General features: G+C 25.6%; 1 protein-coding gene across 1 annotated transcript in view; it reads right to left on the bottom strand.

Annotated features, from left to right (window-relative positions):
• Positions 1–24,018, bottom strand: part of LOC136977866 (general transcription factor 3C polypeptide 3) — a 40,349-nt gene that overhangs the window by 10,791 nt on the left and 5,540 nt on the right. The window contains exons 6-13 of the mRNA XM_067273457.1: positions 20,646–20,766; positions 19,287–19,363; positions 12,261–12,375; positions 12,007–12,173; positions 9,074–9,161; positions 5,571–5,629; positions 3,721–3,809; positions 347–434 (exon numbers count right to left, since the gene is read on the bottom strand). Coding sequence (XP_067129558.1) covers positions 347–434; positions 3,721–3,809; positions 5,571–5,629; positions 9,074–9,161; positions 12,007–12,173; positions 12,261–12,375; positions 19,287–19,363; positions 20,646–20,766 — 804 coding nt within the window. The remainder of the gene's footprint in view (positions 1–346; positions 435–3,720; positions 3,810–5,570; positions 5,630–9,073; positions 9,162–12,006; positions 12,174–12,260; positions 12,376–19,286; positions 19,364–20,645; positions 20,767–24,018) is intronic.

Here is a 24,018-nt window from a genome sequence, read left to right on the forward strand (position 1 = left end):
TCAAGTTTTCTGTCAAACAATTGAACCTATAAAATATTATTTCATAAAAATTCTTAAACTATGAAATAAACAGTTAATTTTTATAAATTCTTAAGTAATGATCTTCTATTTGTTTTATCAAGATTCAACATGATTGTAAAATTGTATTATTAAGAAAATTGTAAAACTTTCTATATTTTTATTTATATTTGACATATTTCTGATATATATTGAAAATATCTAATTTATTAATAAAAAAATTTACTTTCAAATTAAGTTATTTCTTCCACTGCTTTTTATGAAAATAAACTAAATGATCATATTTAATAAAAAAATTTAAATTTAAATATCTATCTTTTGAACTTACTGGAACTAGATGCAATCCTTTAGTATGTATCAAACAAACTACCAACTTAATTTGAAGGTCAATTGGCAAAACATCTGGAACATTACAGCTGTGAAATGAAAAAACAAAACAATGATAAAACACATCAAGAAACTTAATGAATATAATGATAGTAAAATAACATACAATTATGAATAAAATTTTTAACATTTTTAATATTCCTTTAATTTAGTTGAAGAATTGTATTTTTATGAATGTTGTTTTTTTGTTTGTTTCTCTTTAAATCAGTTTTCAAATTTATTGTAGCATTTATATTCTATTCTTTAAGTTGATAAAGGATGGAACAGGAGAGCATACAACAAATTCAAATCAAATCAAAAACATTTATTTACATAATGTGGATAAGCATGGTTAAAAGGAGAGAACTAAAATCAAAATAGATTAACATATAAATTATTAGATAAACATATATTTTGAATACATCATGAATCAAATAATATTAAATTTAACTATATATGATGTTTCGTACATATCTGGAAAAAGTTATTTAGTTTTAGAATAAAAATAAAGCTTGCATGGAAAATGAATTGATATAATTCTTCCTTTAAGTTACAATCTTTGAGAAAGGATAAGTCACTGTCCTCTCTAATGGACTCAAGTTCTCTGCATTCACAAAATGAAAAACGAAAATTGGCTCTACACTTGACATTTGTGATATTGAAAAAATTTTAATCAAAAAAAAAAAATTCGTTTTTTTTCTTAGTGCATATAAAATTGGAAAGCATACAATAAATTTAAAAACAGGTAAGATGTAAATTAAAAAAATGTCTATAAAAGCATAAGTTCAACTAAATCTAGGAAATTGCATTTTTTTTACATAGTTTCAAGAATAACAATGTAAATCATTCATATTGTAGTTATTACTCTTCAATATGAATGATTTATGTTGCATTAAAGTTAAATGATAAAAGGTAACAGAACAAATCATTTTGTAATACATGTTATTGTTTTAAACATTCTTTTATAAATTATAATAGTGGGCGATCGGTTAACGAACATAATCTGTTCCAAGACCATGTTTGCTACGTGAATTGTTCATTAACCGATTATCAATTTACCACAGATTTTTATGGGAATTTGATTAATTTGTTCTGGAGACCCCAAAAAATAAATAAAAAATTATATACTTTCTTACTACATTTATTTATTTGTAATAATATATACATACATAGTCTTGCATTTTTTATCAGTCATGTTCCCCCTCGTTTGTGGGGCATCAAACAATCTGTCCAATGTCGATTGCTTTTCTATCTTCAGGATTTTTTGGAAGTAATTAATAACATTGTCATTGTAGAGATCCTCTAGCATTTTATCCTGAACCTGGTTTGGATGCCATTCTAAGACAGTTATTCTGACATCCTCCAACTTCAAAAAATCTTTAATGGCAGATGTCGGCATTGGTCTTCGTTTGCAGAATTTCAAAAACACATCTTGCTGAGATTCTTGGTTCTTCATTCAAGAGTTCTTGGAATTCATCTGCCATCAAATCAGTTTCAGGTTCCATTATGAGCTCTTCAATGTCTTCTTCATTCACTTCCAATTTCAGATCTCTAGCAGTTGTCATAATTTCATCCATAATTTCAGTGATATCATCTCTGTCTCTCTGAATGCAGGAGGGACACAGCTTTCACCAAGCAGAATTCAACTGTCATTGAATGACTTCAGACCAAGTTTTTTGAATGAGCCAGATAGCTTCAAGAATATCAAATTTTTCTTTCCAAAACATTTTAAATGTCATCATTCAGAAGAACTGTCATGCTTCAAAACACCTTGAATTCTATCTCCTCATGTGACAAAAATATAGAGTTTGTTTCTTCAGTTCTTCAAAAATTTCTCTAGCTTTCTCTTGAATGATAGTCATACTAGTCACATCTCTCTTCATTTCCTTTTCTTTTAGCTAAATTAAAAGCAATCTCTCCATTTTTACATGGATGGCACATCTTTGTTTCTCAGATGTGATTTTCTTTACACTTTTAGCTGCTTGAGCTTCTTTATTATATCTTCCTTAACTAAGATTGTGCCTACTGTAGATCTGTTCAAGACATACTGTCTAGTAACATCAGACATCTTCTGCCCACTCTCTACCTTGGCTATCATCTCTTGCTTGGTTTCTATGGTGACCACAGTTCTTGACATGCCATTCTTTTTAAGCTCCATAATATTATCAGTTTCTTCTTTAAAGAAAAAGTTCAGAAAAGCACTTACAAAAATTCAGAAATCAACTAGTGCACAAAACATTATTTAAATGTGAGACCCAAACAGAATTTAAAATTTGGTGTTAAAACATTAATGAATATCCAATGGGACAGTTAAACTCTCACCTTTCAAAAATAAAAACTGATGCAAAACTTAACGAATGCCCAACGAATTTTTTATAGTCTCATTAAGACTATAAAAAATTCTATCAGAAAGGTAAATAAAAGACTGGAATTACAAGGGAGTGTTTTAAAGTTTGGAGGAATACTATCCAATCGTTATTGAGTTGAGTGTCAATGTCAATGTCTATTGCACTCCAAAACGTTTCAAATTGTCACCTGGAGACAAGGAAAGATCAATTGATATTCATTATTTTATGTTGCTTGTTCTTATGTTTGTTCTGTGAGGTGTTTGTTATCCAAACATAAAAATCTTTTGTGAAAGTGTTCGTTGTCCAATTTGTTTGCAGTCTGAATCGTTCGTTACCAACCGTATAAGAAAGTAGTGTATTCACTTAAAGGTTCACTTTGGATAATATAAAACCTCAGTTAATTGGGACTTAGATAATCAAGCTACTCTATTATACTGTATTATAAATGCAGATTAGATACTGATAAATTCAGAACTTATTGTATTATAAATGCAGTAGAATCTATTAATTGTAATCATAATTACTTACTCTGCTTAATACTATCAGTATAGGCAATTCCAAAGTGATTACAATAAGCAGATTCTACTGTGTAAGAAATTTAAGGTCAAAGTCATGCCAATAACTTTGCTTTGATAAAAAGGATGATCTCCAAAATGAGTTCTATATTCATAAAATATAAAAACAGGTATTTTCTATTCCTTATCAATAAGTAAAAGTTAAATATAGAAAAATAAACTTTCTTTTTTTACACCAGTATTAATTTTAGTGTACTTCTGTTAAAAAACGAAGAACATACAAAAAAGACTCAAAATTTGTATATTTTACATTTTTATATTATGTTTCTAAAATAATTCCATTAAAATGCTCATTATTTTAATTCAGATATATATATTTTCTCAATATCCTGTATATTACATGTAAATTTGCCATATATCCAATAAAGATTAATTTAATTTTTTAATTAGAAAAATTAATAAATAATTATTACTATTCAACATCTTGAAGTCCATCTTCCAAAGATACTTCTTTATTGGTTGTTTTTGATATTAGTGAAACACCACAATGATTTCTTAATATCTAAATAAATAAAATGATATTCATCTTTAAAATATAAACAATTATAAAATTTTTAAATCATTCAATGAAATTAATTTAATATAACTCCCAATTAATCTTTCTGAAAATTCAACCAACATTGACAGCATCAATTCATCTTTAAAAATTCATTATTATTCTAAATTCAATAACTAGTAACTCAAAATAATAATGTAAATAACATATTCATATTATTTTATTATTACTAATTTGATATATATCTATGAAAATTTAACATATTTGATTTCAATTAGTTATCATCCTTCTATAGTTAATCAAAAATCTAAATCCCCAGTTCAGTTACCTTAAAATATCCTCAAAAATAAACCTAAAATGACTTTAAAGTAGACAGTTAGGCCAGTTAGGACAGTTATCTTGTGTTAAGATTAATAACATTAATTTGATAATGTTAAAACATTTTGGAAGAAAAAAGGATAGCTTTGAGTAGGACACAAACCCACTACTACTTACTGTGCAGTTGCATTACTAATTGCACTACCCAAATTTCTGTTAAGTCAGTTTTGAGACATGTATCAATCTAGATTATTTACTACATAGGTTAACACCATAACCAATAACTATAATACCAAATGTAAACCATTATGTTTATATCTTTCCTTGACTCTTTGTCAACTTTTGAATTATTAGAATTAAATTTCAAAATCTAATTCTAGTTACAAAATGGCAGCCTAACTACAATCTTTAGGCAAAATTACTTTGTTTATATAATAGTTTAATTGTTTATAAGCTCAAAATATAGCCAAGAAATAATCTAGAAACTTAACTGTAACAATGAAATTAATTAAAATATATAAATATATTGATGCTACAAAATGTCTTCATTTTCCATCATTCACAACACCAGTGATAGTCCAAAACCATCTCATCTTACAGAGAAGCTTTTATTTGAGACTATGCCTCCACAAAATAAAAATGCAAAATGGTTAAAAATGTCCTCTGGTGTTGAGAACAACAGAAAATGAAGACATTTTATAGCTGCAATATATTACATATTTTATATATTAATGTAATTACCTTCAGCCAAATTTTTAACTTTACTCAATTGTATTGTGAATTTGATTTTAGCATAATCATCAGAGGACATTTTTATTCATTTTGCATTTTCTTTGTGGAGATGTAGTCTCAAATAAAAGGTTATTTCCATAAGTAAAAACTGTGGTGGCCTGTTGCTGGTGTTTTGAATGGTAGAAAATGATGACATTTTGTAGTTTCAGTATATTTATCTATTTTATATTTTAATGTAAAAAGTTTACATTAGCACCAAGTTTACAAAGCAACCAAGTTTTTAGTTTTACTCAATGAAATTAATAAAACATTAATGAAAATTGACAAAGTGATAATGTCTGAATAAAATTTTAAATGAAAAACATACTTAAATTATACTTACATATTATAATGTTCAATATAAAATTTATTATAAACAAGGGATACTTCAAATAATGAAAGTATTCTCAATTTCATCATTAAAAAAATAACAGTATTTCATCACTTTAATGCAATGTAATTTTTTAAATTTTGATTAAATTGCAAATAGCTTTATTTTTATTATGCAATAAATAATGAAGTTTTAATTTCTTAATAAATATTTTATATTGATGGCTAAATAAATATTTTTAATATTTCAACATTATTTGTAAAATGATAAAGAGAAATAAAATAAAATCAATTTAATAGAAATAATGATATTTACTTATATAGATAATATAAATAAAAATAACCTACATTTATAGCATCAAGATATTTTTGCTGACTAATCTGCAATTCTAACAAAAAATTCACATCTGAAATTAATTAATCAATCATTAGTAATTCAAAACAAATTCTTTATTTCAAATATCAGCAATATTAAATCACAATATTTTTATATTTTGAAAAGTTACTTATAATATATAATTAATTAGCTACTTATTTATTTAAATTTATAAATTCTCTGTAGTCTTCAGAATAAAATTTGAAAAATGAAATATCAACAGATGGAAAAATATATTTGGTAGAATGAAAATACTGAATTATTCATCAATTGATAAAAATATAAGCAGGTAATATTAAATATATCTTAAAATAAATCAAAATTTGACAAACTTTTAATTTTATGCAGTCACTTTTATATTTATATCAATGTAACTGCTTGAAAAATTACGATATAAGTTCTGTCGAGATATTAAGATACTATCAAATTATTAATATTTAATTAGTGCTCGATGTGTGTTCAGGCGGACGTTCAGATTAGCGGTGTTCAGACCAGTGGGACTCTACTGTATAGTTTTATATATCTTTAAAATTACCACAGGGTGTTCATTGAATTTTAGTGCTCAATATTCTTGTTCTCATTTTTATTAAAATATTTAGATATTTATTGCATAAAATATTTTCCTCCTAAATAGAAAAAACGCATGACAAATATTTTTATCATGCACATGCATGTGTGTGCATATATGCATGTTTTAAATATGCATATTACATTAAAAAACATTCTTTATAAATTTATAAGAATGTGATAAATATCCAATTTAAGGATTCTAATTGTTGTAGCAACAAAATAAATTGTGTAAATTTTTAAAAAATATATTTATAGTTTGCAAGTGTTGTAATGTTTATGTAACTTTAAAGTAACTATTTTTTTAACTATATAAATTTTATAAAAAAATAGAATAAATGTAAATAAATAATAAAAGGTGGATAAACACTATTTTAAGTGTGCATTGACATTGACTTATAAATTTATTTTAATAAAAAACTACATATACTATTAGAAAAAGTACAGGACATAAATATCTTTACATAAGTATCTATTAAGCAATTAAAAACTTTAAAGTAAAGCTACTGTAAACTCTGATGGCAGTAACATTTGTCAATTTAGAATTACAAGAATTGGCAAAATTAGATGTTGTGCAATTTGGACTTTTTCACACACATTTTTAAAAGGTTTGTTTTTGACAATTTTGAATAATCATCGAAATAAAGAATATAGTATTAACACATGACAAGTATGGGGAAAAATCAATTTAATACTATTGGGAATTTTGTGCAGAAAAGGTGAAAGGATGAGAGTCCAAAGAACATTCTACTAAAAAAGAATAAAATTACCCAAATATTTAAAAATTAATTTAAATAGTCATCCTTAAGCTGTGTGTCAACCCGAGAGTTGTTTTACTCTACTTCTGCTGAGAATGAGATTCTAACAACTCTCAAAGTCATGTTCACTTGTTTAGCAATTGTCTATTGACTCAGCTAATGATAAAATGGAAACATAGAATGGCTATTATTATGTACACAATTTTAGAATGTAAAATCCATCCTCACCATAAAATGTGTTGGGTACAACAATGGATACAAAGTAAAATGTTGTGATAAAAACTGAAGCTTGTTCATCATTAATCAACAAACTGCACATAGAAGATGCTCAAAATTTTAGAAACATTTTCAGCACTTTTTCACTCTTTGTATCCAAAAATCTTTTTCCATTCTCACATTGGACAAGATTTCAGCATTTAGTAATATTTAACATAAAAAAACTGCTTTATTCTGAAAATTTTTTCCATTTAGGCAGGTTTTATGTTTTATTGTATTTAAAAAATTTCATATATATAATTAAAAATTCTCTAACAGCTTCTCACAAACTACCTAAAAGATATATTCTTGACACATCCTATTTATTTTTTCAGAATTAAACAAATTAATGCATATCAACTATAATCAATAATACTATAAAATGGACAATACTTTAGCAACTTTTAAAATGTTACAACATTAATTTTGTTTACATGTTAAGTATTGTTATAATCTTTCTAATATAAGCTGAAAATTGTAAAAACAGACTGAACAGGTGCAGTGGTTATAGTAAAAAACTGGTAAATATTAGTTATTAGTTAATTTTTTTTTATTGATATTTAATTTTCTTTTCTATAATTTCCTGTCCTTTATTTATAGTTTAATACACCTGAATTTTAGTGTTATAATTAATTAATTATAATATATGATCAAAACATTTATTTCTATTGTTTATATAAAATTTATATAAAGTGATAAAAAATGGATAATAAATAAATTTATAAAATAAAATGGTTTGATAATGTACTTCTATTTCAAACAATTGCACTTACAATTCTTTTTGCAGATTGTCCAGCATGTTGATCTATACAAGGGGGAACCATGAAATCAGATAGTCATTAATTGTTTTATTGTCTTGTAAATAAAAATGCTCTTCCTGACTTTAAGTCAGCCAAATTACAATGTTATTATTTTAATTGTACTCGAAGAATGTTTTCTTTAACATTTAATTAACAACTAGTTTTGGTAAGATCTGATTAATTTTATATTTTAGTTGCAGTTTAATTGGCCTGCTGGTTAGCCCTGGAGTTTCTGGCATGCTGGTCTCCCCATTTATATGCAGCGTGACAGTTCACTCCATAAAACTATGGTAAAACTTAAATGTTGTCTGGAGCTGAATCTGCATCTGCAGTTGCCAGATTTCTACAACTAAATTAAAGGACTTAAAATGAGTAAATGCTACTACTCACCAACTTCCATTTCATCACATGCCATCTGACAATATACGATTTTTAAATTTATCTAAATAATTTTAAATCTGTGAGTTTGAATTGGAATGCTCTTACAAACAGAGTCATCTAATTCAATTGCTTTACAATTGAATTAAATGACTGCAGTTGTAATTCAAAAGTAACCTAATTCAATTGTGAGCCTGATAAAAGCCTATCGATAAATCCGAAACGTTTGAATAAGCTGTATGAAATGTTGTTAGAAAGTAAAGGTGTTCATTTATAAGTTTATTAATAAAATATGTTAAAAGAATTAAAATTGTATAATTTTAAAATTTATTAATTATTAATTTTATGATTCTTCCGATATTGTTTCTCTGTTACCAAATTTAACAACAATTAGCATAGTGTCAGTAATTATAAGCAAATAATGATTAGAACAATTAATATTTAAGATTTGAAGGCCTGATTAAGACTGATAGCACAAAAAGAGAATTAAAGTTGCCTATTTATTCAAAAATAATAACAATAACCAAATTTTGATAACAATAAAGAATCTACCATACATAATTTTCAACTTTTATAATACAAAAATAGTGTTTTATGTACATGGATAAGAATCAAGTATATATCTGACAGAGCAGATGTGTTTAAACAATAAATAATTTACTATTTAGAATAAAACTAAATTATTCATATATAACTATGAATATTTTGAAACATCACCTTCTGAAGTAATTAGAGATGAACATTTATTGAATGCTTGTTCCATTACATGAATAGCAGAAGATACATCTCCAATCTCATGATATTGCTAAAAATAAAAAAATATCACAATGAATGTAAATTTTATAAATATATTATTTAAATGTACGTTTACTTTCAAAATTATTTATTTCAAAAATAATTCAAAATAAATAATGAAATAATTAATTAATTAGTTTTATGGCTAAAGATACTATTAGACTAAACTTCATCTCATGTCAATAACAATATAAGTTAGTATGTTAAAACTAATATATATGTATTCATACTTTAAAATAATTCAATGCATGAAGCATTTCCTTATCTTTTTAAATTCAAAAAATTTCTTCAACAAATATTAACTTTTTAGAAATTCTCAAATGCTATATATCAGTGGTTCTTAACCTTTTTATACTCGTGGCCCACCAAATATTTTATAATTTTTTTGTGACCCCCATTTTTTAATAATAATTTATATTTGTTATATTATCTATAATAAATTGATTTTTTTTATTATTGCTTTATTTTTTTTACATAATAAATGTAAATCATAACTTTATTATTTCATTATCTATTTAAATAACATTCAAACTTCACAATTAAACATGAAAACTCATTAATTTTTAACAAAAAATAAAATAAGAAACATGTCTATAAATCGATCCAAAGTCGATGCTAAAATTAAACTAAAACTAAAACACTCACAACTTGTCGTAAATATTTTGCATATCTTTTGCAAAAATATTTAAATTTTCAAAGCTTATTATTTTTCCTAATTATTTTTAAAATTCTAAGCATTAATAGTTTCTTAGAACTGCTTTGGAATAAAAGAAGTAAATACTGCGGTGTAAGTAGCATATTTGCATTTACTTCTTCTGTACTAACGAAGTTGTTTTGTAGGAAGAAATAAAAAATAAATTAATAAAACTAAATAGGAAAACTTTATCTTTCTTACTGTATTTCACTTTTCAATATGATATTCGGTTATACATCAATTTTCTTTTTATTATATTCTGAAGGAAATTTTGCATAATTTGGCAGCCCCCAGCAAACTTCTTATGGACCCCCAGGGAACCGCAGCCCCCCGTTAAGAATCACTGCCATATATTATTAATGAAATAATTTAAAATAGAGTAATAATTTGAACAAATTTCATTTCATTCAAAATTTATAAGAAAAAAACAGATTATAAAAAGAGGAAAATATTTCTGATGGCAACTGCTATGGTTCTGGAAATGTGAAATAATTTTTATGCAAACTAATTAAACTTGAATTGTGCTCATCATAATTATATTTTTCATAAAGTTTTATTTATTTTTCAAAAACTTTACCTTTAATATGCAAATTAACAAAAATATATGACTTCTACTAGGAATTGAGAAAGCTGTGAATTCATTTAAAAATTTAAACTTTTAACTAAATAATTGAAAAATAAATTACAAAATTATAAATAACAATTATTTTAATAAGAGTAATATATAATAAATTAATATCTACATAGTAAATAAATTCCTAACAAACAAAAAATAATATGTTATATAAAATATCAATAATTATTTATTATATATTTGTCAATGTGGACATTAATCATTAACAGGACAATTATACTAGTGTTAAGCATTTACACAAGAATGAGGAAATGTTTTCAGAGAAAACAGACTTAATAAAAATAGTAATTTTAATAAAGACAAAAAGGGTGTAAATTTATATATATATATATACCAAAAATATTTAAAAGAGTTAAAAGTATTCTGAAAGATAAAGTAAATTTAATCCCTTAGAAAAATAACTTATTTAAAAGATATTTATATTATAGGTCAGATAAAAAATTTGAATTAATGGATGAAAAAGAAGTTTATTTGTTTAATTGCATTTGTGATCCTACTAAAACTTATATAGAGGAGACAAAACGTAAATTAGAAATCAGAATAAAGGAGCATATATGTGCTATCAGAGGTAATTATGCAAATTCTGCAGTGGCAGAACACTGCAATAATTATGGTTGTCAAATAAAAATTGATACAGTAAAAATAAAGAAAAAAGAACCAAATAATTATAAAAGGCAGTTATATGAACATATAAATATAAAAAAGGAAAAAAATAGAATAAACAATAACTTAGGCAGAATAATCCACTAATCATGGATAGCCATCTTAGATAACAAATGAGTATTAATAGCTTGTTAAGTTCAATGTGTGTCAGTATTGTGTAACTTGATAGAATGAACATTATAAAGGTAAATTTTTTAACAGTATTGGTAGTTTTAACATGTTTTTAATTATGAAATATTTTAAATTTTTACATAGGAATATGAAGCAAAATAAAATTAAATATAAAAACCAATTATTGTTGGTGATAGGATGTCTGTATATCGTAAATTTATATATTTATTGTTAGCAAACCATTTTTATTTATTTATTTTCTTATTTATTTATTTATTATTTATAGTCAAAAATTGTAATCCTTGTAATCCTGCTGATGAGGGGCATGATAGCCCGAAACACAGATGATAATCGTTATATGTGTACAGGTAGCTTAATAAAGAAAGTCTGTTTTCTCTGAAAACATTTCCCCATTCTTGTGTAAATGCTTAACACCAGTATAATTGTCCTGTTAATGATTAATGTCCATGTTGACAAATATATAATAAACTGAATAAGGATGGTAAGGCAATAATAATCATCAATAATTATATACAGGGTATTTGAAAAAAAAAAAAAAAATACATAACAAAATTTCTATTTATCATTGAAAATGAATTACACAGCTGTTATATAGCAACTCTAACAAATACATTAATAAGATTAATATAAATAATAGTAGTTAATTATTTACACAGAAATTAAATTTCATATTTTATTTATACTAGAATTGAAAGATACTATTTTGTGAAAGCATTTGAAAATTTTACCAACTTTTGTAGTTTCTCTTGAAAGTTGAACATATTGTTGTTCTTGTTCAGGTTTTAATTGCTTCAAAATAGCTTCATAACCAATTAATGCTTTCTTCCTCTCTCCCAATTGTTCATATAATTTGCATCTTTCCCACAAATAATGAATATTTTCAGGATCGTATTTGATAGCTAAAATCCATAATACATATAAATTTGAAATTAAAGAAATAAACTAATTGCTTTATATTTCTACATTTATTTTAAATTTAATCTTACCATGTGAATAGTAAGTAATTGCATCTTTGATTTTTCCTTGTTCTAAAGCCATTTCTGCTAGTTTATTCCATTCATCAGAATCACTAGGATTAAGGTAAGCACCTATTAATGAAAACTAAGCAAAAAGAATATTAAATTATTATAAAATATAAATTATGATATATTAAATATCACAATTAATAAGTAGTAAATTAAAATAAGAAGTAATGTCATAAAATTAATAGTAAATTATTACATTTTAATAGAAATAATTTTTACAAACTTCATTTTCACAATATAAATAAAATGGATTATTAGATACTTAATAAATTCATTTTTTAATATCTACAAAGATGAATTTTATATATTTTTATTTCATATCATATATTAATGAAATTATTCATTACTCATGCAACACAGAAAATTAGTCCCCAAGACCAAAAAAGAGAATAATCTTGAATTTAGTATGGACACTTTGAAACACTTTGAAAGCAACTGTACCTGGTGCAATGCAACTGTAATTCTTGACACAATTGTTTATCTTTTTTCCATTAAAAAAAAAAATAACAAAATAAACCAGCAACAAGTTACTCAACTTTCCCAACAACATTTAAAATTTTGGTGGCACCATTTGTTATATTTTATTAAAAATATAACAAATATTTTTATATTTTCAACTATTATAAAACAGCAAAAACCTTAATTTGGAGGGCAGGAATGAGTTAAAAAATTGTAAATGCTAATGACGAGTGTTTGGTGGTTAAAGGTCAAGCCCCTCAACCTTTAACCACCAAAATTTAATAGCAACAATCCCCTTAAAAAACAAACCTCCCTGCAAAATTTCAGAAATTTTCAACAAAAAGCACGGGAGTTATTAAGCTTCAAAGAGAGTGAACAAAATCATGCCACACACACCCCTATACAGAAATTACCCCAAAACTTTTTTGCATTTCTCATTCTCAACATTTCAAAGTGTCCCAAGTCCAAAAATGTAAAAATTTGGAGGGGGTCACTTTTTGCCAGATTGCCATACTTTCCCTCTGTTATAATAGTCAGAAAAGTAAAAAATAAATAAACAATAGTGTCCAGAACTACATTGTCTATAACATATTAAACTAAAAATTAAGTAAATATTTTCATTTTCATTTAAAAAATTATGTAAACTAGTAATCTAATAAAATATCTTAAAAAATAAAAATAAATTTTCAAAAATTATAAACAATAATTTCCATTTCTATCAAAATATTTTTTTAACTTTCAAACATTCATCAATTACTTTTAATTAGAAATCAAAACAGTTTTGAAAATACTAATATTAATCTAATAAATAATTACTGTTAGATATTTTATCAAACATTACTAGATATCTAACAAATCATCATACACACAGCTATCTAGTGAATAATTTCATTAAAATCTGTTTTCCTTATTCCTCAGAACAATTAAAATTTCATACAAAAGTTGTTTGAGTCATAATTTATCACAATATGATTTTGTTGAATAAATAAATAATACATATAAATATATACATTAGGGTGGTCTTTATTCAAGTTTTGGAAAGTTTGACAGGGCACATTCTGAATCTGTTCCATTATGAAAAAAAATTTTGCTAAAATTTGGTTAGTTTGTTTAGCATTGTGACATATTGCAATTTTTCAGATCACAGTAGTTCACTGCCAGTGCTATTGCCAACACTCAAGACAAAATATTCATTTTTTCTATGAACCAACTGAACAATCAGCAGCCTGAATGATTACAAAGAACTCAAGAATATCTCCATCATCTTTCTTGGAAGTGAGCCTCATCATGGAATTAGATTTCTTGCTCCTGGTGCAATGCATAAGACTTGTTGATAGCCAAAACCATTTATACAATCAAAATGCAATGTTCAAGGTACAGTTTCTGTTGAGAAAAAAAAAGAGAAAACTGCATTATAGGACATAGCACTTTTGTTGTGAGATTCTTTTTAAAAGGTGTGATTTGAAGCTACACTTCCAACTGCTGCTCTTTTAAATGACATGGTGCTATTGAAGAACTTCCAACAGTACAAGACTGCAAACTCCACAGCTACCTTTGCTGGTCATCTGTGGTACTTCAACAAAGAGTTGACAAAAGAGTACAATAGATGCAAAAGCCAAAATGATTTGAACTCTCCAAAATGAATGACAGTCAATTAGGATAGCATCTTGGAGAAAAATTTAGAATATTTTAATAATTAATGAGTTGGGATCATTGATGTTTGAAAAATATGTAAAATCATGCACAGTGCCAAAGGTAGTACATTTTAAATCACAAGTCCTTATATATATAAAGAGAAATATGTTTGAGGGATATATTCATAAAATTAATAGTAATACAAATACTAAAAAAAGAAGAGGAAGTAAAAGAGGTTATCAAGATGTTTTTGTTAAATGGATACAATAAACATATATTAAATAATTAGTTCACAAAATTAAAACGTAAAAGAAAAGAAGAAATAGTAAAAGAAGAGAGAGTAAAATTAGAGAACCAGACATTTGGCAAAATAACTTACAGTATATTCAGAAACTTTTCAAGCAAATTAAAAAAATATTTTATCAATATAATATAGTATTGATCCCAGACCAAAAAATTACAGTAGAACAAGTATTACAGAAAACAAAGATACTAATAATAGAGGAAGATAAAATTAATGACTTATTAAAAAAGGCAAGTATATAGATTTAATTGTGATTGTCAAGAGCCACTCACTTACATCAGAGAGACAGGAAGAGAATTATGTAAGAACATGTTAGAGCAATATGACTAAAAATTCAGGTGTTGCTAGACATTGTGTGATGAATGAATCTCAGATTGTTCTTAATACATTAAGGATAGTCCAATCAGAGAGGAATATGATGAAGAGAAAGTTATATGAACATCTGGAAATAGTTTAAAATAAAAATCTTTTATTGTTAATGAATGAGAATGATGGAGTAAATTTACATAAGTCGTGGAATTGGTTTCTGGTGGAATTTGAGGCAGGAAAGGTGTTCCAGTTGCAGTAGGAGTGTTGGTAAATGAGGTGGAAAAGTAAAGAATGAAGGTAATGACAGCAAGGACTGTGGATAAGGAAAGGAACACAAGTACTGCAATAATTGATGTTATAATTAGGTTAATTTTTTAAATAATTTAATATGTTTTTTTAAAGATAAGAAAAAATGATTTTATTATAGAAATTAGTAAAAAACAATTGGAATATTGAAAAATCATGTGAATTAAACATTTTTAAAAATTTTTAGTAGTTGTATAGTTGTAAATTGTAAACTTAATGTATTTATTGTATATTTACTAGAGTACTGAAAATTGAGTATTGAAAAAGTGTTTGTGCCTTGTTTAGCCTGTATGAAAGAAAACCCACTGAGGAAAAATATTGTAATTTCCAAAATAAGTAAAATAAAGTTGTTGATTGGCTAGTATTTTTAGAGTCTGTAGATGTGATAATTCCTAGAAAATAATGGTATTTGAACCAGTTACATATTGAAATTAGAATATTTTGTGTCAGTCAACATTTTGAGGATTTTTGACATATATGGTCTTGATTCAAAATTCACAGAATGAAATTCTGAACTCTGACCTTCTGACATGAACTACATTGCAACAGGAAAGTGCATCAGGTCCATAAAGTACATTAATGATACAGCAGAATACACTTTCCGTGATCAAAGAATACAACTGATTCCATACCCAGGATGAATACAAAATCAACTTCTTCTGCAGGTTGACAGGAAGAGAATGCTTACCAAAAATAATTACTGTGTTTTCTTAATTCTAATGCACATCTTTTTTTTTTTTGGACTTTTTGAATCTTAAAAATTGGAGTGAACAGTAGAATTGGTGTGTGCATTAGAATCAATCACAAAGCCAAGTTAATCACTATGCTGAAGAACATGTATGTAGATATTTTAGTGTGATATTGTGTATCTGAAAACTTTCATGCTTATGCATATAAAGACCTTGCAATATAAAGACCTTGTTAAAATGTCGCTTTTGCATTAGTCCAGATTTTCTGTACTTTCTAATGGAGTAATGAATCAATATATTCAAAAATATGGACATCATAAAACACTAGAGAATTTTATGAAGAGCATTTTATTTTCATGTAAACATGAAAATAAAATGCTCTTCAAAAATGCCTTACTGTTTGAATACATTGACTTCCCATGACTATGTATTCAGTGATAGAGAGCTGCATTACATTCACAAGCTTTTCACAAACTTTTTTTCAGGTTTTGATACCATAAAAATCAGGTGACAATTAGAATCGAAAAAGCACATTAATATTCCACTGAGTGAGTACAGTCAAACCTGTTTTTGTGCGGTCTTTTTCTGTGCGATTTTTATTTGTGCGATTTGTTTTGTGCAGTATATGAAAATTTCAATCAAATTGGAACCTAATTGACTCCTGTAAAATTTTTAAAAACTCTATTGGTTGTTTTCTATGACATCAGCAGGTTTTTTCATTTTTTATTCAGTAAAATTTTTTTCTCATACGTTTATTTCGGTCCCCTCTTATTTTAATAGCATAAAAACCATAAATATTATGTTATATTTGAACAAATGCGGTGAGTTAGCTCCCCTCCAGCTTTAGACTGCAGGTGTGAAATTTCATGCCTTGTTAAATGAAATAACACTTCCTGCAGCTATATTTATCAAATAAAATCATTATTTAACGATTATTTTTAACTTTTTAATGTTAGATTCGTATTTAAGTGGAAATAATTAATTAATATAAAAATTAAAATTCTTAGAGGATTTTTTCCCCCATTAGGTGTTGCAGAAAAAGGCCCAAGGAGTTAAAAAAGCAATTCCTAGTTATTTCGTACGGTTTCGAGTTATTTTCTACGTGAGACTTTTTTTATGCGGTCCCTATTCACCACATAAAAAAAATATTTTTTTAATTGTGTTGCGAAAACTATTTTTTATAGCCACTCGTGAAGTTTTGCGCGATTTTTTTTTATGCATTTTCTTTTATGTGGTCCCTATCCCCCGCATAAAAACAGGTTTGACTGTATTTCTATGTACAGTAGAACCTTGCTTAATGAGCATAATTCGTTCCAGAACTTTACTTGTAATGCAAAACAATTTTTTCCATAGAAATTAATGTAAAATATGATAATGCATTACATGCCAAAAAAAAAAAAAACTCAAATATCATATTTCTGCATCCATAAATCCAGTATAATAAGTCCTGTTAATTGATAAAGTACCAGTAGATGACATAAGTTAAAACTCAAATATTGTATTTACTTGCATTTAAGACAAGATTTTTATTCATTTTTCACTGCTTCAAAAACCTAGGTCGTCCTATATATGAAGCAAAGGATACTTTGCATTTTTGCAATAATTTTTGTGAACCATGTATAGTTCATGCTGCCATTATAACAGAGTGCTATCAAGGTCAAGGTGAATCTTTTAAAGGGATGATCCAAAAATAGCTGGTCACATAGCAATGATTATAAATGTGGTTATTTCATATTTGTTAAATTGGTATTTTTAATGAATATTTGTACATTCTAAATCATTAAAAATAAACTTTTTCCTGTTGTGCATTATAATTTTTTGGTTTTGCTACATGGGTATCCGGTGCATCGAAAAGCATTCTTCAAAAGCTGATAGCAGTCATTCAGGAAATACTGCATTTTAAATTCACTTGACAGATCAGAGGACAATGCTTTGTGGAGTAAGAGTGAAAAAGAGGAGAATTGTAACAAAGCCTTGGAGGGCAAGTCCGAGTAGACAAAAGGTGATAGTGTCAAGAAAACATGGTTGTTTGCCTTAATACATGCATTTGATGATAATTTACTTGTGATTAAATGAAATAAAATTAGAATTGTGTTAATAAATCTAATTTTCTTTATTTTGATCTTTAAAGTCACACCTCATCCTATATGCGAGTAAATATGGTATTTTATGTATAACATTTGTTCAAAGAAAATTATACAATATACATTGTTAAGGAGTGTGAATCATCATCATCTTTTCTTCTAGCATGGAATGAACCAACCTGGAATGCCAATTCGATTTGCAGAAAACAAAAAACAAAAAAAAAATCACAGATAATAGCAGGATGGAGCATGTGCACAATCCATGATTTCCCCTCTCCTCATCACTCATTATGCAAAATGTCACTCATTAAGCGAGTCATTTTTTAAAAATTTGATTTGCTCGTTATGTGAGGTGCTTGTTAAGCAAGGTTCCACTGTACTGTTATGTGACATTGTAACATGGAAATTACCAACTGTAAATTTTAAATTCTTAGTATTGTATTCCTCGTTTTGCTCAAAATAAAGAAAATTTATTGTTTCAAATTTTGGTTGCAATCTCTAAATTTCATTTAAATTTAACCAAATTTTGAAAAATATTACTTTTTCAATATTTGAACAAGTTAGGCAGTTGCCTCTATGAAAACCTCGACTTTTATTTTTAGCCCTTATAATATGGGCTATAAATATATTTTTTTATTTATTAATAAAATATATATTATTATTAAAATATTATTTAAAAAATTTTAATTACAAGATATTTATGCATTAAGATATCTTAATCAACATTACAGAAAAATGTTAAAATATATTTTTTCAAAATAGTTATTTTGGATGAATAGGTTAGAGTTAAGATATATTTATATAATTCTCTCTTGACAGGTCTTGGCTTAAGAAACTGAATTATTGAAAATGTTAAATAAATATTATTAAAAAATATACATAATAAAATATAACAAGCCTGGATAAAAAATTCATTTAAATTATTTGCTAACAGAAGATTACACAAAAAAAAAAAAAAAAAATGTTTATGTTGTGTTTTTGTATTTATTTGTTTTGTTGGCTTCAATTTACAAATATTTTAAAAGAAAAATGTAATTTATAAAATTGATTGATATACAGAGTAATCAAAACAAAAACTAATTAATATTCATAAATATAAAAATTATTTTACTCATTAAGAAATTAATATAAATTAAAATTTGGATAGCAAAACTGAAATAACTATTGCTCAATAAAAATAGAATAAAAAAAATCATATTACCTGAAAAGATTTCTCCATATCTCCCATATCCTCATATAACATACTCAAAGTTTGAAATGGTTCTGGAGCAGATGGTTCTATAAAAAAATCTTTCAGGTTAGTTATGAAATTAATAGTTTGAAAATGTTAATGTAATAATATGAATAAATTTTATTAAGGAACAAGACTGAGATATGTTGAAATATTAAAAATGAATGTAGCATATGTCAGAGATATTAAAAATTAATATCAAAAAGTCATAATAAGAGATATATGCAATATTATATATATATATATATATATATGCTATTGTGAAAAAAGACTTATTTTTATTAAATTTATTAAAATTTATAAACTAATTCATTATTATTAAATCTGTTATTACACAGGCTTAATTTACAAAACCAAAAACTTAAAAAATGCAATATTAATTTGGTATATTCTTATAAATCTAACAAAATCTACATTAGTATTAATATTTATATGAAATAGAAAATATAAGTGATGATATATTTACTACAAAGCAACTATATGAATAGCCTACACTGAATTGTACTTTGGCTATAGTTTTTCATCATAGTTTTAAACTTTAATGAAAAATTCTCTTGCAACCATTAATTAATACAGATACTATTTCAATTTTCAAAAATTTCATTTTTTTAAAAATAAAATTATGAAAAATAATTCATTACTTTTAATAGAAACATTAACCCCATTATTTATATAGTAATGTGAGTTTATCATTCATATTTGCTATTAATGTTAATAACATATTATTTATAAATTAATCCTATTGGCATATTAAATGGGAATATTAATATTCCCATTTCAATAAATGTGTTGTATATTTAAATATTTATAAATATTACAGATTATTAATGTGTAATTTTAAATATTATTATGTTTTAAGAAAATGTGTGGCTTAGATTAAAGGAAATATACTAACTGAAATCATAATTAGTAAAACTATAAAATGCAAAAATATTTATACCCAATTAAAACTTTACTCTTAAAATTTATGCTTGATATTTCTTTCATTACAAATTATATATTTATTTATATAAAAAATAACAAGGATAAAAAGAAAAGATCTCATTATTTAAAAAAGTAGAGAAATTAAACTGAAATATTTAGATAACTGTTGTTTTCTAAATAATTCAGTTTGATTTATTTTTGTAAAAATTGTTATTACTCTTATCATCTAATAATTTTTTTAAATAAAATTATTCTATAATAACTAAATAAATTAGTATTTTGTAACTTTTTGAACTTATACATGTTTGTCATATATTTATTTCATTTATTTATTATTTAATCAAAAAATAGTTCTTATTGACTTTATATAAAAGTAAAAATTAAAATTTGCTAATTTGCTCTTACCAAATTTTATTATTTCCATACACATTTTGATAGCATCATCATGAAAACCTCTTGCATATGCCAAATTTGCAGCTCCCATGAGTCCTTCTAAGTCTTTTGGTAATTTTTTTCTTCTACGCCTCTAAAATATGAACATTTTTAAATTATACCATTATAAACTAAAAAACATAATTATAAAAATTTTGAATCTTTATCTATCTATATTATATGATAGATTTAATTTCATATTTTCTAAAATAAGGTTCTAAAATATGGTTACATATTTATATATATAACTGTAATTTAGATAAAGCAAAATTAAAAGCAACCACAATAAACACTTTAAATAGCCTGTAAATAATTTTTGTCAATAATTTTATCAAAAATTTAAATTAATAAACAAAATATAATCAATCCTTTGAAATATTTAATTCTTATGTGTGAAAGAAAGTAAAAATGTAATCCCTGTGTGCTAAGTCACTAAGACGTATTTTGTATTAGATGGCACTATGTTGGCGAGCTTCACATTTTTTTGGTCATAGGTCACCGTCTTGTTTGGTGTGCTATCGCTCTGTGTGGCACAGTGTCTCCCCTCGTCCAGCTTTTATTCGTGTTACATATAACTGTATATTTCTGTGCATCGTTAGATTCGTTTATTTGCTTCATTTCCTGACATTATGTTTATAAATCTTATCTTTTGAAGTAAAGAAATTTTCTTTGAAGTACTATCTTTAAGCTTGGATAGCATAACAACTATCAAAATGAAAACTTTTTCAAACAAAACAATCCCTTCAGTTGTAATAATTTTTTAATTTCAGCAATCTAAAATACAAATACCATAATTTGTTGTGGATAACCTGCAGAAGATTGCAAGAATGAAAATAAATTGTCTTACAGTATAACCTGCCTTACCATATATACCATACCTCCAGAATACAGGAGCTCCCCATTTACAAACTTTCACACTTACAAACAATTTGACTGCATGTCTAAAATTTAAATTTTGCACAAATTCTGAAGTTTTCTCACCGGTCATGGGATGGCATTGAAGTCAGTCTTTAGCCAGAAATAAATAATAAATTTTTAATAAATAATTAATGTGGATTTATTTCTATTGTGTATCATCATTTTTTGTTTTTGCACAAACTCTGACATCCCATTGCCACTTGTGAGGTAGTGCCAAAGTCAGTAACATTAGAGTAACAGCATTTTTTGATATTGCTAGCAATTTTTATAAACTTTTATGATTAGTATTTTCAAAAATGCAACCAAGACATAATAGTAAATAATCTAGCAGTGAAAATAAATGCAAGTGTGGCTCTGTTACTGACTGTGGAAACTAACCTTAACATTATAAAACTAAGTGTGTTAGGTGAAAAAGACTGTATTTGAAACACTCACTACTAAGCACTACTAAGGAGTAGCAAGGGTAAATGAACATAATGTATTCTATTAAGTGCATTGAAGGATCAAACACTGACAATACATTGTTATTCTGTGAACAAATGCACTTTCTAGGTTAGTTTTCAACTTATGACAAAACCTCGAGAACCTAACCCTGTTCATAAGTAGGAGAGCACCTGTATAATGATAGCGCAATGTTAGAAGCAATATACAGTCGACTCCGCATAAGTCGACACCCCAAGGGGAAGTGGAAATGTGTCGAGTTATCCGATGTGACAACTAAAGCGAAGTTGGGAAAAAAACCACAAAACTACAATTAGGAAAATACATTAGTGCATTATACAGAAGCATAGGCTTAAAATACATTGTGTCCTCCATTTACAATTACTCTGTAGATGAAAAACTGAAAAATTCGTTTAGTGTTGTTTGTTTTAAGCACTTAACTGTCTCGACTTTCTTTTTCAACGATCACGAATGCCTTTAAAACATCATCTTCGCAATTGTCAATCGTTGGCAAGAACGTCTAAGGATTCTTAATGCCTCTGGCATGAGAAAATGCAAAATTTGATTCTGGTGTGACATTGATATAAATTGTATATTTTCTTTTTGTTTATCTGTTATTATTTTATACATAAAAATACATAAAATGTTAAGGCATTTTTATTAATATGTATATTAATATGTATATTAATATTAATATATTATTATATTATTAAATATATTAATTATATATTAATAAATAAATCGACTCCCCCTCCTGAAAAAAATGAGTTTGCACCACACGTGTGGAGTGAATTCATTTTTTCAAGAGGGGGTGACGACTTATCGGAGTGTGGGACAGCAAAAGTATGTTGACTTATCCAGTGGTGACGAGTTAAACGGTGTCGAGTAAACCAGAGTTTTTTAACATTAATGCCTATGTAAGTTGGCTGGGACCACAGAAACTGACTATTTAACCAATGGTGTTGAGTTATCCAGGTGTCGACTTATGCAGACTCGACTGTAATTACTGTATCCAGTTTAGAATTTGCTATCTCAAGCACTACAATATTACTTTTTCTGTTTCATTTTTGTTAAAAAAAATAATTGTAGACATACGTAAACAACCAAATGCAAATATTCTACAATAATCATATTAATTTCAGGATTATTTGGACTATTGTTTGGCTAGCTATTAATAATTATTATAAAATATTTTTTACTAAAAGCAATGATTAGACTGCTATTTTATGCAAACATTAACTAATAATTACAATAATTTTTGAATTAAATTTAATAATTTTATTTAATAATTATTAAATTTAATTCAAAATAATAATTAATGAAATCAAAACTAAAGATGAAATTAACTTTCAATTTACTTTCTGTACTTGTACATTTTACATAAATTAAACTAACATTTGTATAAAATTTAAAATATTAAATTGGAAAAAATTAACAGAAAGTAATTGTAATATCAAAAATAAAATTAAATTAAAATATAAGCTTTTAAACAGGATTTTGTCTTGAGTTTTGCTTGTTTTAATATTTTAATTTTGTATCGGAAAATATTGGAATTGAAAATTGACACATAACTTGCCCTACTGCATAATCCACACTACCTTTCAAATTATCTTTCAAACACAACCCATGGGCTATTTGCACAAAATAATGATACTATTTCACTGAATTAATCCTACTAAAATATTATAACTACAATAACTACTTTAATCATCAAGTGAACACATTATACATAGTTACAGGACTGTCATTAATTGGATATAAAACAATTTTTCTAATATTTGATTAAACTTTAGTTGTTGTCTTTTATGAAGTTATAGTTTGTAAGGAATTGCTTATAATGTCTACATTCTTAGATACATTGAATAAAAATATTAAAATAAATTACTTTTGATAATTCAGTATTATTTCACACAATATTTGGATTCTTAATATTCAATTTTTTAAAATAATTTATATTTTTACAATAATCTCCAGTATATTTTTTTAA

This window comes from Centruroides vittatus, unplaced genomic scaffold, assembly GCF_030686945.1.
Source record: "Centruroides vittatus isolate TY-2023 unplaced genomic scaffold, ASM3068694v2 contig_481, whole genome shotgun sequence".
Taxonomy (NCBI): Eukaryota; Metazoa; Arthropoda; class Arachnida; order Scorpiones; family Buthidae; genus Centruroides; species Centruroides vittatus.